The sequence below is a fragment of the Chiloscyllium plagiosum genome, unplaced genomic scaffold (assembly GCF_037043375.1).
Source record: "Chiloscyllium plagiosum isolate Xiang-an unplaced genomic scaffold, Cpla_swu_hap1 HiC_scaffold_28, whole genome shotgun sequence".
In the NCBI taxonomy this organism is placed as follows: Eukaryota; Metazoa; Chordata; class Chondrichthyes; order Orectolobiformes; family Hemiscylliidae; genus Chiloscyllium; species Chiloscyllium plagiosum.
Genome location: NW_028270166.1, coordinates 49,634,668 through 49,649,019, shown reverse-complemented (window position 1 = coordinate 49,649,019; position 14,352 = coordinate 49,634,668). Strand labels below are relative to the sequence as shown.

Genomic DNA, 14,352 nt, shown 5'->3' with positions numbered 1-14,352 from the left:
AAAACTGGTCGAATGACAATCATGTAATTTTTAGAAAAAGCCAACCCTTCACTAATGACCTTCAGAGAAGGAACTCTGCTGTCCTTACCTGGTCTGGCCTATGCACGACTCCAGACCCACAGCAAAGTGGTTGATTCCTAATTGCCCTCTGAAATGGCCCAGCAAGACACTCAGTTGCATCAAAACCACTACAGAATCTACTAAGCCACTGGTAACAACAGCAGCCACCTGACAGTCATATGCATGGAAGCATACCTTTACTGACAATGTCCCAGGTACCATCATTATTATCCTTGGGTATATCATCAAGTCCTACCAGCAGAACAGACCCACCACAGTTGACAGAAGATTCATATACTGTCACGAGGAAGTTGTCTTGGGGGTCCCCAACATTGCCATAAAACTTCATTATCTTTACTGTGGTAAAAACAATGACTGCAGATGCTGGAAACCAGATTCTGGATTAGTGGTGCTGGAAGAGCACAGTAGTTCAGGCAGCATCCGAGGAGCAGTAAAATTGACGTTTCGGGCAAAAGCCCTTCATCAGGAATACAGGCAGAGAGCCTGAAGCGTGGAAAAATAAGTGAGAGGAGAATGGGGGTGGGGAGAAAGTAGTATAGAGTACAATAGGTGAGTGGGAGAGGGGATGAAGGTGATAGGTGTGGAGAGGGGGGGGAAGAGGGTGCGGGGGTGGGGAGAGAGGGTGGAGTGGACATCCTCAGGAGAATTCATACTCTTAACAAACAGTATTTCAACTCCATCTCAAACATCAAAAACTAAGTACAACAACCTTTTATCTACCAACCTCCATAACCAGCGCTCCTCAAACATTCCAGTAGATTCCCCTGGCCTCTGGAACTGCTTGGACGCCATTAGCCATGCAGCTGGTGCAGCTGCCACGCCCATGCTGACTAATGAGGTCACTTCCGCCCCCATCATGGCCACTCCTTCCACCCCTCACAATTCCTCATGCACCATACGTGACATCACTTCCACCCCTCACATCATCGCTAATGTCACACGCTCAGTGACTTCCGCCCCCCCCACTACCGTGTTTGCCACCACTTCCGCCCCCACCAATGCCACTCACCTGCATTCTGCTGACACACCCCCCACAGATCCCACTGTCACCATCCCTGCCCCCCAGAACCCTGAGGGGAACACCACCCTTGCTCATGACTCCACCCCCATTCCCCCCACCACCACACCCACTCCAGTTACCAGCTCCACCCCCACTCCCAGCTCCACACCCACACCAGATCCCAGCTCCCAGCCCTGCCGAGTTTTCACCATCCCTCCAGACGTTCCCCTCACTGAGGACAACAATCAGTTCTCAGCAAAGGACTCACCTTTATCCCCCTCCGTCCACGCATCAATGAGTTTAATAAACGCCGTGACGTCGAACACTTCTTCCGCCGCCTCCGCCTCCGAGCTTACTTTCACAATCAGGACTCCCGCCCACCTTCCAAGGACCCCTTCGCCCACCTGGACACCCCGCGCTGTCCTATTACCCGCCCTTGACCTCTTCATTTCCAAATGGCACCGGGACATTAACCGCCTTAACTGGTCTACTCCCCTCCCCCACTCCAACCTCTCACCCTCAACGCGCAGCCCTCCAATCCCGACCTCACCATCAAGCCAGCAGATAAAGGGGGCACAGTGGTAGTCTGGCACACTGACCTCTACACCGCTGAAGCCAAACGCCAACTCGAGGACACCTCTTCCTACTGCCCCCTCGACCATGACCCTACCCCCCATACCAAACCATCATCTCCCAGATCATACAGAACCTCATCAACTCTGGAGATCTCCCACCTACAGCTTCCAACCTCAGTCCGGGAACCCCGCACTGCCCGGTTCTACCTCCTTCCCAAGATCCACAAGCCTGACCACCCTGGCCGACCCATTGTCTCAGCATGCTCCTGCCCCACTGAACTCATCTCTACCTACCTCGACACTGTCCTATCCCCCCTAGTCCAGGAACTCCCCACATACGTTCGAGACACCACCCACGCCCTCCACCTCCTTCAAGACTTCTGTTTCCCCGGCCCCCAACGCCTCATCTTCACCATGGATATCCAATCCCTCTACACCTCTAACTGCCATGACCAGGGCCTCCAAGCCCTCTGTTTCTTCCTCTCCTGACGTCCTCAACAGTACCCTTCCACCGACACACTCATTCGTTTGGCCAAACTGGTCCTCACCCTTAACAATTTCTCCTTCGAATCCTCCCACTTCCTCCAGACCAAAGGGGTAGCCATGGGCACCCATATGGGCCCCAGTTATGCCTGTCTCTTTGTTGACTATGTAGAACAGTCGATCTTCTGTAATTACACCGGCACCACTCCCCACCTCTTCCTCTGCTACATTGATGACTGCATTGGCGCCACCTCGTCCTTTCGCGAGGAGGTTGAGCAATTCATCAACTTCACCAACACATTCCACCCTGACCTTAAATTTACCTGGACCATCTCTGACACCTCCCTCCCCTTCCTGGGCATCTCCATCTCCATTAATGACGACCGACTTGACACCGACATTTTTTACAAACCCACCGACTCCCACAGCTACCTGGATTACACCTCTTCCCACCCCACCTCCTGCAAAAATGCCATCCCGTATTCCCAATTCCTCCGCCTCCGCCATATCTGCTCCCAGAAGGACCAGTTCCACCACAGAACACACCAGATGGCCTCCTTCTTTAGAGACTGCAATTTTCCTTCCCAGGTGATTAAAGATGCCCTCCAGCACATCTTGTCCACATCCCGCACCTCCGCCCTCAGACCCCACCCCTCCAACCGTAACAAGGATAGAACGCCCCTGGTGCTCACCTTCCACCCTACCAACCTTCGCATAAACCAAATCATCCGCCGACATTTCCGCCACCTCCAAACAGACCCCACCAGTGATATATTTCCCTCCCCACCCCTTTCCGCCTTCCGCAAAGACTGTTCCCTCCGTGACTACCTGGTCAGGTCCACGCTCCCCCCTACAACCCACCCTCCCACCCTGGCATCTTCCCCTGCCACCGCAGGAATTGCAAAACCTGTGCCCACACTTCCTCCCTCACCTCCATCCAAGGCCCTAAAGGAGCCTTCCACATCCAAAGTTTTACCTGCACATCCACCAATATCATTTATTGTATCTGTTGCTCTCGATCGGTCTCCTCTACATTGGGGAGACTGGATGCCTCCTAGCAAAGCGCTTTAGGGAACATCTCCAGGACGCCCACACCAATCAACCACACCGCCCTGTGGCCCAACATTTCAACTCCCCCTCCCACTCTGCCGAGGACATGGAGGTCCTGGGCCTCCTTCACCGCCGCTCCCTCACCACCAGACGCCTGGAGGAAGAACACCTCATCTTCCACCTTGGAACACTTCAACCCCAGGGCATCAATGTGGACTTCAACAGTTTCCTCATTTCCCCTTCCCCCACCTCACTGCAGTTCCTAACTTCCAGCTCAGCACTGTCCCCATGACTTGTCCTACCTGCCTATCTTCTTTTCCACCTATCCACTCCACCCTCTCCCCCCCCCGACCTATCACCTTCATCCCCTCCCCCACTCACCTATTGTACTCTATGCTACTTTCTCCCCACCCCCACCCTCCTCTCACTTATTTCTCCACGCTTCAGGCTCTCTCCCTGTATTCCTGATGAAGGGCTTTTGCCCGAAATGTCAATTTTACTGCTCCTCAGATGCTGCCTGACCTGCTGTGCTCTTCCAGCACCACTAATCCAGAATCTTTACTGTGGACCAAGTTGTTTAAGGTATACGACTTTGATTAGGCCACTTGTGGCATATTGTGTGCAATTCTGGTTTTTCTCCCATAGGAAAGATGTTGTGAAATTTGAAAGGGTTCAGACAACATTTACAAGGATATTGCCAGGGTTACAGGATTTGAACTATGGGGAGACGCTGAACAGGCTGGGGCAGTTTTCCCTGGAGCATCAGAGGCTGAGGGGTGACCTTATAGGTGGTTTACAAAATCATGAGGGACATGGATAAGGTAAATAGATAAGATCTTTCCCTGGGTTGGCAGAATCCAGAACCAGAGGGCATAGGTTTTAGGTGAGAGAGGGGAAATGTTTAAAAGGAACCTAAGGGGCAATTATTTCCACACATAGGGTGGTGCGGATATGGAATGAGCTGCCAGAGGAAGTGGTGGAGCCTGGTACAACTACATTTAAAAGGCATCTGGATAGGTACAGGAATAGGAAGGGTTTAAGAGGGACGTAGGCCAAATACTGTCAAACAGGACTAGATTAATTTAGGATCTTTGGTCGACATGGATGAGTTGGACCAAAGGGTCTGTTTCCATTCTGTACATCTATGATAACCACTAGATTAGGTCTGCAGCAGGTAACCAAGGCAATCAAGGGGGAAAAAGTTACTTGGCTTCATCCTCACTAATTTGCTTGTCTCAGATATGGCTGTCCATGACACAATGACAAAAGTGACCACTGCATACTCATTGTAGAGACCATGCCTTCTCTTTATCTTGAGGATACCCTCCATTGGATGGTGTGGCCGTATCACTATTTCATGGGACAGGACTCCAAACAGATCCAACAATTTAAAACTGGGCACCCATGAAGCACTGCTGGCCATCTGTAGAATTATATTCAATCACAATTCATATACTAATTTCTGGCATATTTATCATGCTACCAGCAATACATCAGATTCAAACTCTGCAGTCTTACCAAATTCAATTCTGAATGTCGATGGATATTTGAATAACAAGAGTTCTCAGCTCCACAAATATCTGAATCTTCAATGATGGGGGAGCCCAGTACATGAATGAAATACCCAAGATGCAAATATTTCCATGCACCTTCATTCGTAAGTACCCAGTGGATAATCTATCTCAGCTTCTTCTTGAAGTCTGTTGCATCACAGATGCCAGACTTCAGTCATTTTTATTCACTATGTGATATCAAAGAACATCTGGAGGCACCAGATATTGCAAAAGCTATGGGCCCTGATAACATTCTGGCAATAGTACTGAAGATTTGTGCTCTAGAATTTGCTACACCTTAGTCAAGGCAGTATTTGACCAAGTATGGTATCAAAGAGCCCTAGCAAAACTAGATTCAATGGGAATTAAGGAGTAAAACTCTCTTCTGAGAGCCAGCACAAGTATCAGGAGAAAGGGCAGGGAAGTGGAACTTGGGGAAAGGCACTGTTGGCACTCTTGGTAGCCACGAGGCTGCAATCTAACAAAAACTAATGAAAAACAAAAAGGAGATTGAAATGTGAGACAGTGTTAGCTTTGCAGACACTGACATTGATGCAAGTGATATTGAACAGGCAACAAATGGATGGCATACTTGTAAAAGTGTTGGGTTGTCTCTCCCAAGCTGCTGGAGTAGGGCTGGCAGTAGTGCCGGGTTCTGCTGTATTATCTGACGCATCTGCTGAAACTGGGGTTGGGTTCGTAGAAATTCCAGTGGGTTACCTGAAAAAGATCATTATTAGACATCTGCACAAACTGAAACAACTGTATGTTCCTCCACTGCATACAGTGACTGTTCACTAACTGTGATAGATTGCTATATTTTTAAAATTTAATTCTTAGTCATCGCTTTCCATGCTATTGACATCAGTGAAGCTCACCACATTACCCTGTTACCAACACTGACTGACTGCACTCACTGCTTGGTGTAGATTGCGATGCTGGCTGTGACGGTGGTTGTGTTGTGACTCGAGGTTGTGGTTCCTCTGGAACTTCTGGCTCTGCCGGGATTCCCTAAACAAAGGGCAAAACATTTATTACACATCTCGTTTCACCTGCACCACAACTAAAAGACAAAACTACAAACCAACCTAATATTATGAAACAGCCAACGCAAAAATGAATAAAGTTGCCCCAAAATTAACAATCAAAATTACAAAACCAAGCCACTGTTCAGAAGTCAGAATAGGTCAGTACCAAACATCCTCCATTCTTGAACACCGGCAAGATAGACACCTCTTTTTTCAGACTTGAGTTGGTGAATCATTGGCTTAATCAGGAAGAAATAAGCATAGTTTCTTTGCCATAGCTGTACAATTGCTCGAGAGGGAATGGTAATACACAGTCAGGCCAATTTTACATGCAAGAAAAATAAACTAAGGCACATTTGCAAGCTATTGCCTCAATCTCAATTGTTTAAAAATAACATTAAATGCTGGAAACGCTCAAGTCAAGCAATATCTGTGGAGAGAAAGATAACATTCAGCTGATGACCTTTAAAAAAAACTGGTATTAAGTCAGCAGAAACCAGGAGGAGTTAAGAAAATAGAGGAAACAAAGCTGTGATGGAGTAGACAGCAGAACAGAAAAAAATTTCCTCATACAAGCCAATGAGAATGATTGTGGGCAAATTGGAAAAAGATATGACCAGATGAAGCATGAATGGCTATACTGCAGCTACCCGAATACAGTATGAAGGGATAAACAAAGAAAGACAAGACCAAGCAAGCAAATAAAAACAGAACAAGCCACACAGGTTATGATCAAAAATTACTGAACTCAATACATTGAGTCCAGAAGGCTGCAAACACCGAGTCAAAAGATGAGATGCTGTTCCTCAAATATGCTTTGAGCTTCATTGGACCTGGCTAAGAACAGAAAGATTAGCATGGGAACAAAGTGCAGAATTGAAATAAAGAGCTACAGCAGTGCAGGCACATGCTTTGGAACTGAATAGGCATTCAGCAAAAGTTACTCATTCAAGCACAAGAGATGCAAAATGTCCTTTTATCATTTCTTTTCCCACCCCTGGAGCGAAACATTTACTTGTTCTTCTTTCAATCTAGCTGACTGTATTTGTTGTTCACGTTGTAGTCTCCTTGACACGGGGAAGACCAAGCCCTATCACAGGTCTTTCCTTTTGCTCTGCCTGTCCTTGTCCCCTTCCACTGTTTTAAATATTATTACATTTCTATCTTTTCAGTTTTGATGAATAATCACTGACTTGTAATGTTAAGTACGTCTTTCAACAAATTCCTCTGACCTGCTCAGTAATTCCAGAATTTTCTGCTTTTATTTAAGATTTCCAGCATCCACATTATTTTACTTTTATGTAAATGAAGGAGTTTTGCCATCGATTCTGTTTAAAACTATAAACAATTCTGGCATATTTATTTAATCAAGGAAGGTAGAAAACAGCAAGTGAGAGTTCAGAAGAACTGCCTTTAACAGTTGAGTCCAGTTATTTAATTAAGTCCAATAGTAGGAAACCTTTAAGGACATGGTGCTATGTACAGAGTACATTAACTCAGCGTTCCTGCAGAGTCAGGACAGGCTTCAATAATCCCATTTTGTTGGCCACAACACATTATTGAGGAATCACATATATATACTTAAGATTCCAAGAAGAAAGACAACGAAATCTCAATATACTAAAGTAATCTATCAGATAATCTCACTGCTCACATCCAAATAAACTCTTGGTTGGTGACAAAATAGCATGGGATGATAGAGTTGAAGTAGTAAATTATTACCAAGGTACTCAGAGCTCTAGTAGTCTATTTTGAAATCAACATACAATTTTTCCCACAGTCGCAATAAGGGAACATAAATAACCATCAGAAAATTGTGTGCAAATTGGCAAAATTAAACACTGACTGGATGACTGCTTTGTGAAACAGCTTCACTCTGTCCACAAGAATAGCCCTGACCATTTCAATGAGCCATTTCAATAAGCCACCTTGCTTTCATGCCAACATTTCTGCCGTGGGCCTGTTACAATGTTCCAATAAAGTGCAATGCAAGCTTAAAGAAATTCAATTAATTTCCTATTTAGGCATTTTACAGCCATGAGGTCTCAAGATTGAATTCAGCAACTTCAGAAACTGACCACGTCTGTTGTTTATTTTTCTTACATTGTTTTTCCCCTCCCACCAAACCTTGTCTTGTTTACTGACCCTCCACCGAGTAGAGAGAACCCGGTCTGTCCCTTTCACATCTTAATTTATACCATTTTACATCTTTTTCACTTTCCCCATCATTAACGACACCTTTATCTTTTGCACTCAGCTTCTACACCATCTATTCCCTTCATTCCTCCTTCGTTTGCCAGGCATGTGTAAAAGTTTTTCCAATTTCTTTCGGGTCTGAACTCAATATATTGACTGTTTCTCTCTGCACAGATGCTGCGAGATGTGTTTCGCTTCTCCAGCACTGTGCTTGTAAAACATTATGCCACTCTGCTCCAATGTTTAGGTAGCAGGTAGGTTATTACTTCTGGTCGCCACCAAATCAGCACACCGCAGACTTCAACGTTTGATAGTTTCCACAACATTTTTCAGTAGAAGTGTCTTTCAGTGACCAGCATACTTAAGACTGATCTCATGGTACATTAAACAAAGACACTGCCTGGCATAATGCTAAGCCAAGTCGTCCAGAAGATCCCAGGATCTAGCTGATCTTAGTAAGTAGAGTGCTTGTTTTGTACCTCATTACATTAAAATTCCAGAATGGATATAGCTTTAAACACTACTGAAGGCAAAGCTCCTTCTTTAAAATAAAAATAACGTGGATGCCGCAAATCTGAAATAAAAACATACATTCCTTGAATTATTGACTATGTTGAGGGCATTTGTGGAAAGCAACAGCTAATTTTTCAGGTCAATGACAATCTTACTGGTCATCTTCAATTTTCTCTCATGCAATGTGGTACAAAATAATAACACCCTCTACACCAAAAATAAATATTTCAATATCTTAAAACGTTTCAATCTCCACCTTTAACTCACCGTCAGAAGATATTCCACAGCTCTGTCAGGGTTATTATAGCTTGCCCGCAGTGCTGCAAGAACCTGCTCCCGTTCATAGCCCATTGACATGATTTCTGCCACCAAATTTTCATAGGCTTGCCCTGTTACTGGAGTAAATGTGCATAAGTGAACCTACGCCAGTCCAAATTCATTGACAGATCACAAAGTTTCAACAAATTATAATAGAGTATTTCTTATTTTTTAAAATCAAACATTGAAAATTCCAGGTGGTCTTTGACAAGTGAATTTTGCAGACAGTTTAGGAGAGATAGCAATTCTGTAAGCAAACACTAGAATTTTACCCAGTTATACTATAGACAAAACATGTACATATATTCCTTTTATGTAACCTGTACAGATTACACAATGGAATAAGTGAAACCAGAATGTGATAGCTCTTCGGTATGTTTGTTCTGCAGAAAAAAGGATTTCTTTCTTGCATGCATTACATGGAACTTACCTGCAGAAATTTAAAGGAAAGTAAATGTAAATTCAAAGAAAAGAAAATGTCCTTCTTTACAAAGGAGGACATGAATAACGTTCCAAAAATGTTGGGGAGCAAAGGGTCTAGAGGGAGGAATGGAAATAAATCAGTTTTAGTCGGGAAATAGTGTTGGAGAAATGGATGGAATAAGTGACAATAAATCCCCAGGGTCTTGTGGTTTCCATCAGAGTACTTAAGGAAGTAGCCCTAGCAATTGTAGATGTGTTGGTCATCTTTTAAGATTCTGTAAACTCCAGAACAGTTCCTATGGGGTAGTGGCTAATGTAAAAGCTCTATTTAAAAAAGGTCAAGAGAAAGCAGGGAATTATAGACCAGTTAGCCTCACGTTGGTATGCAAAAAAATGATGGACAAACCTTTATAAAATATTTATTAACGGAACATATCCCTAGTTAAGACATCTAGAACCAGGGATTCACAGTCTCAGGTATGGACAGGCCATTTAGAACTGAGATGAGGAAAAATGTCTTCATTCAAAAGGCAGTGATCCAGTGGATCAGAACGCTGTGGAGGCCAAGTCACTGAATATGTTGAAGGAAGAGGTAGATTCTTTTTTAATTTTAAATGCATATTAAATAGGGAGAAAGCAGGAATATGGCACTGAAATAGAAAATCAACCATGAGCATACTGAATGGCAGAGCAGGCTTAAAGGGATTACTCCAGCTCCTAGTTTGATTATATGCAAAAAAAATTATAGAATACCTTTCCTTCGTCAACATAACAAGTTAAGCGCCAGTGTAAGCATTACATTTTCTTTCTCATATTATTCCAGTGTCTGATGTGTACAAAAAGGAGAAGAATTCAAATTTATGTAACATATTAACAGTACAGCAAGACAGTGAAATTAATTAATATATTCATTGCCCAATATTTCAGCAGTAACAAATCCTTAATCAGCATACCTAATGTAGATGAGGCTGTTTCCACCAAATTCAAGTCAATTTCTTCAGCCACAGATCTGGAACAACAGGTTAAAATTTACAGTTACATTTAAGTCATCATTCTGCCACCTTAACATAGCAATCAAATTATTGCATGGTTCTAATATAATTAATCAAGATTCTACAATGTAGAGATTCTCATGAACACATTGCATCAGTTCAGACTGCACTGTCTTGAAGACGTGTAAATATTTCAACACAAAACTTGAAACTTAAGTGACAAAGGACACGGAGATTAGTGTAGTAACAAATTGTATTGTTGGCATCAAACATTGAAGGAAAGTTCATTATAGCTTGCTAGTTAAGAGGCTGTTCAAAGCTTCTATAAACATGTATTCAACACTGGAAATGATTGCTCAGTAAATTATCAATTTACTGTCAATTATAGCACAACTTGCAAAATTACATAAGCAATAAAATGCAAATCTACTTGGGATAATCACATTCTCCGTCAATTAAAATTCAATTTTAACAAACAGTTTGACTGATTTTATTTGTTCTTTGCACCATACACCATTCAAGGCAGGATAAGCAGGTTGCTTTTTCCTCAGCTTCCACGTAACCTTGTTCTTAAATCGGACATCCAGAAGGTACATAGAAAGACAATAAATGCTCGCAAGTTCAGTCAAATACTTCTATTTATCATCAGGGCTGGATTGTGGCTCTATTACTGGGACAATACAGAGCATCAACACACTGCTTTAATCAAAAACTTTTGTTAAATTCCTGAAACACCCGCAGGCTTATTAACTATCTAAATGCATTCTATTTTCTCAGGAGTACAATTGCATCATCATTCCACGATAAACTAGACCACAGGAACATCTGGAAATTAAGAATGTGCTTAAAATCTCACTACAAGGGTACAAAGTATTAGAAGTCCCGATATCTTTTCCAACAGAATGCTAATATAGACTCATTTTCACAACACTGCATATACTGAGTTCCCAAGCTCAATCATGTCATGCTGTGATAAGCACAGCATGTAAGAAAAACAGGAAGGTGGGTGGGTGGGGGGGTGTACAAGGGGAGAGAGATTTAGCTGTTGCCCAGAAGGATTTTGGAGCGCTACACTTTCAACAAAAGGTCAAATTGAAAAAAAAAGTCTCTGCAGACATAACTTGACAAATTCACATTTTGCAAGTCTTCAATCTGAATAATCAACTGCTGTATTTCTGCACATCCTGAAATTTCAATGCAACTATAAGCAGTTCCAGATATCTGGAATCAAAAGTTTACAGCAGCTCAAGACCAAAATAGATTTTCATTAGCCTGATTGGATCTTTTGAAAAATCAGATGCATCAGTGGAAAATTAAGCCATTTCTTCTTCTTTCTTCCATTTGCTTAGTTCATGCAGGTAGGAATTAAGTCTCGAAAGTAAATTTAAAACCTTCAACCATAACTGAGAAAGGACTTCCTAAAAATTAAATGAGATACCCCAACAGGACATCCCCCAGGTACTGGTGATTTCTTCCCTAACTTCAGCCCAAATCATATGCATTAATATCCAGCACTTTTCCTACCCAACTTTATTGTACCTTGGGTTAAGTGCTTCAGAAACGGCACTGGTTTCTTCCGTTGTTTCTTCTTCCTTTGGCTTTTCCTCCGTAACTGGACTAGAAGAATCAGACGTTGGAACAATAGCTGGAGGCGAGGCAGGGACAACAGAAGTGGCACCTGAGGTTGGAGTAGGGTTAGAGTTGGGAGGTTGACTTGAAGATGAAATTGAATCTGCAATTAAGCTTGGAACTGCAGTTGAAGCTGGAACCGTGGCTGAAGTTGTAGTTGAGGTGGACACAGCTGAAGCGGTACTCGCTGATGCAGGCACTGGAACAGGTTGTGTTGTTGGCTGTGCAGGCACAGGAGCTGCTTTAGGCTGTTTTCAAAGAAGAAAAAGTTAAGCACTAATGTGGAGTGAGGTCAGCTGCACTGAATAATAGTAAAACAAACAAGAGTGCTGAGTACCTCAGCACATCCAACCAAGTCAACAACTTTATGTCAGTCTCAAATAGAAATCAAACAGGCTTCTTTGAGAGTCCATATTGACAGCTCTTCTTCCTGAACTATGCAAGGACACCTTCCAGTAGATCCCAAAGAGGGTTATGGGTTAGTCCATCCCAAACTGTAGAAGGGTCAAAGCAAAGTTGGTTTTCTCATTTTTTCAGGACTAGGATTGGTTTCAATCAAATAACATTTGCTTCATAACTGCCTGACTACAACTTCCATTTAATTGCATACATGATGACAGTCACATGAATAGCTCCAGTCCTAATATTTAATTTTTAGAGAGAGCAACCTGTTTGAATTTTGAAATATTGGAGAAAACCTCATGCTGACTTTGAAATAGCACCAAAAAGGTTTGGGAGCAATTCACCTGCCTTTTCAACAATAAAAGGAAAGAGGCCATAGATGGCAAGAGAAGAAACAAAAAAAGGGAAAACCTTATTGCCCTAAAAAAAAGGAAGAAGGAGACAGACACACAATGCTGTTTTTGCATTGATTACTGTATTTCAGCAAATAATTATGAGATGATGACTAAGGTAAGTTCTGTTGCTTTAATCTTTCCTCAGAAACCATTGTTGAGGCCAAAGAAAAATAAGCAGCTATGTTTAGAATTTACAAAACCTCCATTTGAGGCAACAAGTAACAGGCCACACTTTATAAATTATTGAATCTTGCAGTCTCAAAATTGAAGTTACATCCAGCATATATAAAACAAAAATCACTGAAAACTGTCAGCAAGAAGTCTCTGAAACCCTAAACATGGGCATAAGGGGGAAAAAAAAGACATTCCATGTAAACGTTCTGTTTGTCCAGACAACACTGGGGCTCTGAAGTATGTGTTGTTATTTTAGTCCCGGGTTTGAAGGCCTTTATTTTTAACAAAATGGTGATTATCACAAACGAGGAGATTCCAACTCCCAAACACAGACACATGGTTTCTTTGAGATGTGCTTAATATGGAGAGATCAGTGCTCATGGCACAGCTCTCAACCTGCAGTTTGCATAAAGAATTGACTTAAAAAAGAACTAAGACCCATCTAATGGGAACTGGTGACTTCTTATGACACTTCCCCCAATATAAAAGCCATTGAATTCAGTTGCAATTTATCAATTATCGATATAATTTGTCCTAAATCCATAATGAAATGTGAATTCAGTTGATCTGAATGGCTGCTTCCAAGAAATCAAGTGATACCAATGAAGATGATCAATTTCTTTTGGGGAGGGGTAAAGAAAAGCAGAATTGAATGTGCCAATAAAACTCTTCTTCTATGTGCTTTACTTCTTTCCTTGGTTCCATCACACTAAGCAGTAACTTTGCAAAGACTGAAAGCCTGCCAAAACAGTTCTTCAACTGAGTGTCAGGAAGAATGTTTGAAATGACTCACAATCATGACATTGTTTAACACAATTTTAAAGTTGAAATGTTGAGCACTCTCCACTCCAGTATAGCAAAACCAATCAGGAATAGGAAGTGATAGCTGCAGAGCATTTTCCAAACCAATGTTCAAGAGGAATTATCAGTAAAAGCTGAAGTCACCATCCATATGCCTAGACATAAATGAACAGTTGCACAGCAGCATTCAGTTCACAGCTCAAGACTCAAGTCCTCCTGACTATTCCTAATACGTCCATTCTTTTTCAAAGGAGAGTCAAAAAAGGACACTAATGAACCAGATGGATTTTTTCCTCTGATAATCAACAAGGATTTCATGGTCATCATTAAATTTGTAATTCCATATTTTTGTTGTCTGCAAATTTCACCCTCTGCCATGGCAGGATTTGAATCCAGGTCCTCAGAACACTACCTGAGTGTCTGGATTAATACCATTAGGCCCCCTATATATGGTTAGATTCTCTCCTGTTGGAGATTATCATTATCTGGCATTTTTGTGGCACAGATGTGTTTTGAAAGCTTGTCAACCTAATTCAAGATATTAGAATAACCTCAGTGCATTTGGACACAATGCTTAAGTATCTGAGTTGTTGCAACTATTAGCAAACATCCATACTTCTGACCTTATAAGGGAGGAAAGATAATGAAGCAGCTGAAGATGACTGGACATTGGACACTATCCCGAGGACCTCCAACAGAGATGTCCAGAGATGAGATGACTGCCCTCCAAGAATCACAA

The 14,352-nt window shown here is 42.5% G+C and overlaps 1 protein-coding gene across 2 annotated transcripts in view; it reads right to left on the bottom strand.

The window, feature by feature from the left end:
• Positions 1-14,352, bottom strand: part of LOC122565130 (lysine-specific demethylase RAD23A-like) — an 86,197-nt gene that overhangs the window by 16,517 nt on the left and 55,328 nt on the right. The window contains exons 4-8 of one of the 2 annotated variants that reach the window (XM_043720781.2): positions 11,752-12,089; positions 10,174-10,229; positions 8,747-8,868; positions 5,660-5,753; positions 5,335-5,462 (exon numbers count right to left, since the gene is read on the bottom strand). In XM_043720781.2, coding sequence (XP_043576716.1) covers positions 5,335-5,462; positions 5,660-5,753; positions 8,747-8,868; positions 10,174-10,229; positions 11,752-12,089 — 738 coding nt within the window. Of the gene's footprint in view, positions 1-5,334; positions 5,463-5,659; positions 5,754-8,746; positions 8,875-10,173; positions 10,230-11,751; positions 12,090-14,352 lie in introns of both variants that reach the window. The other variant, XM_043720780.2, reaches the window with a different exon arrangement.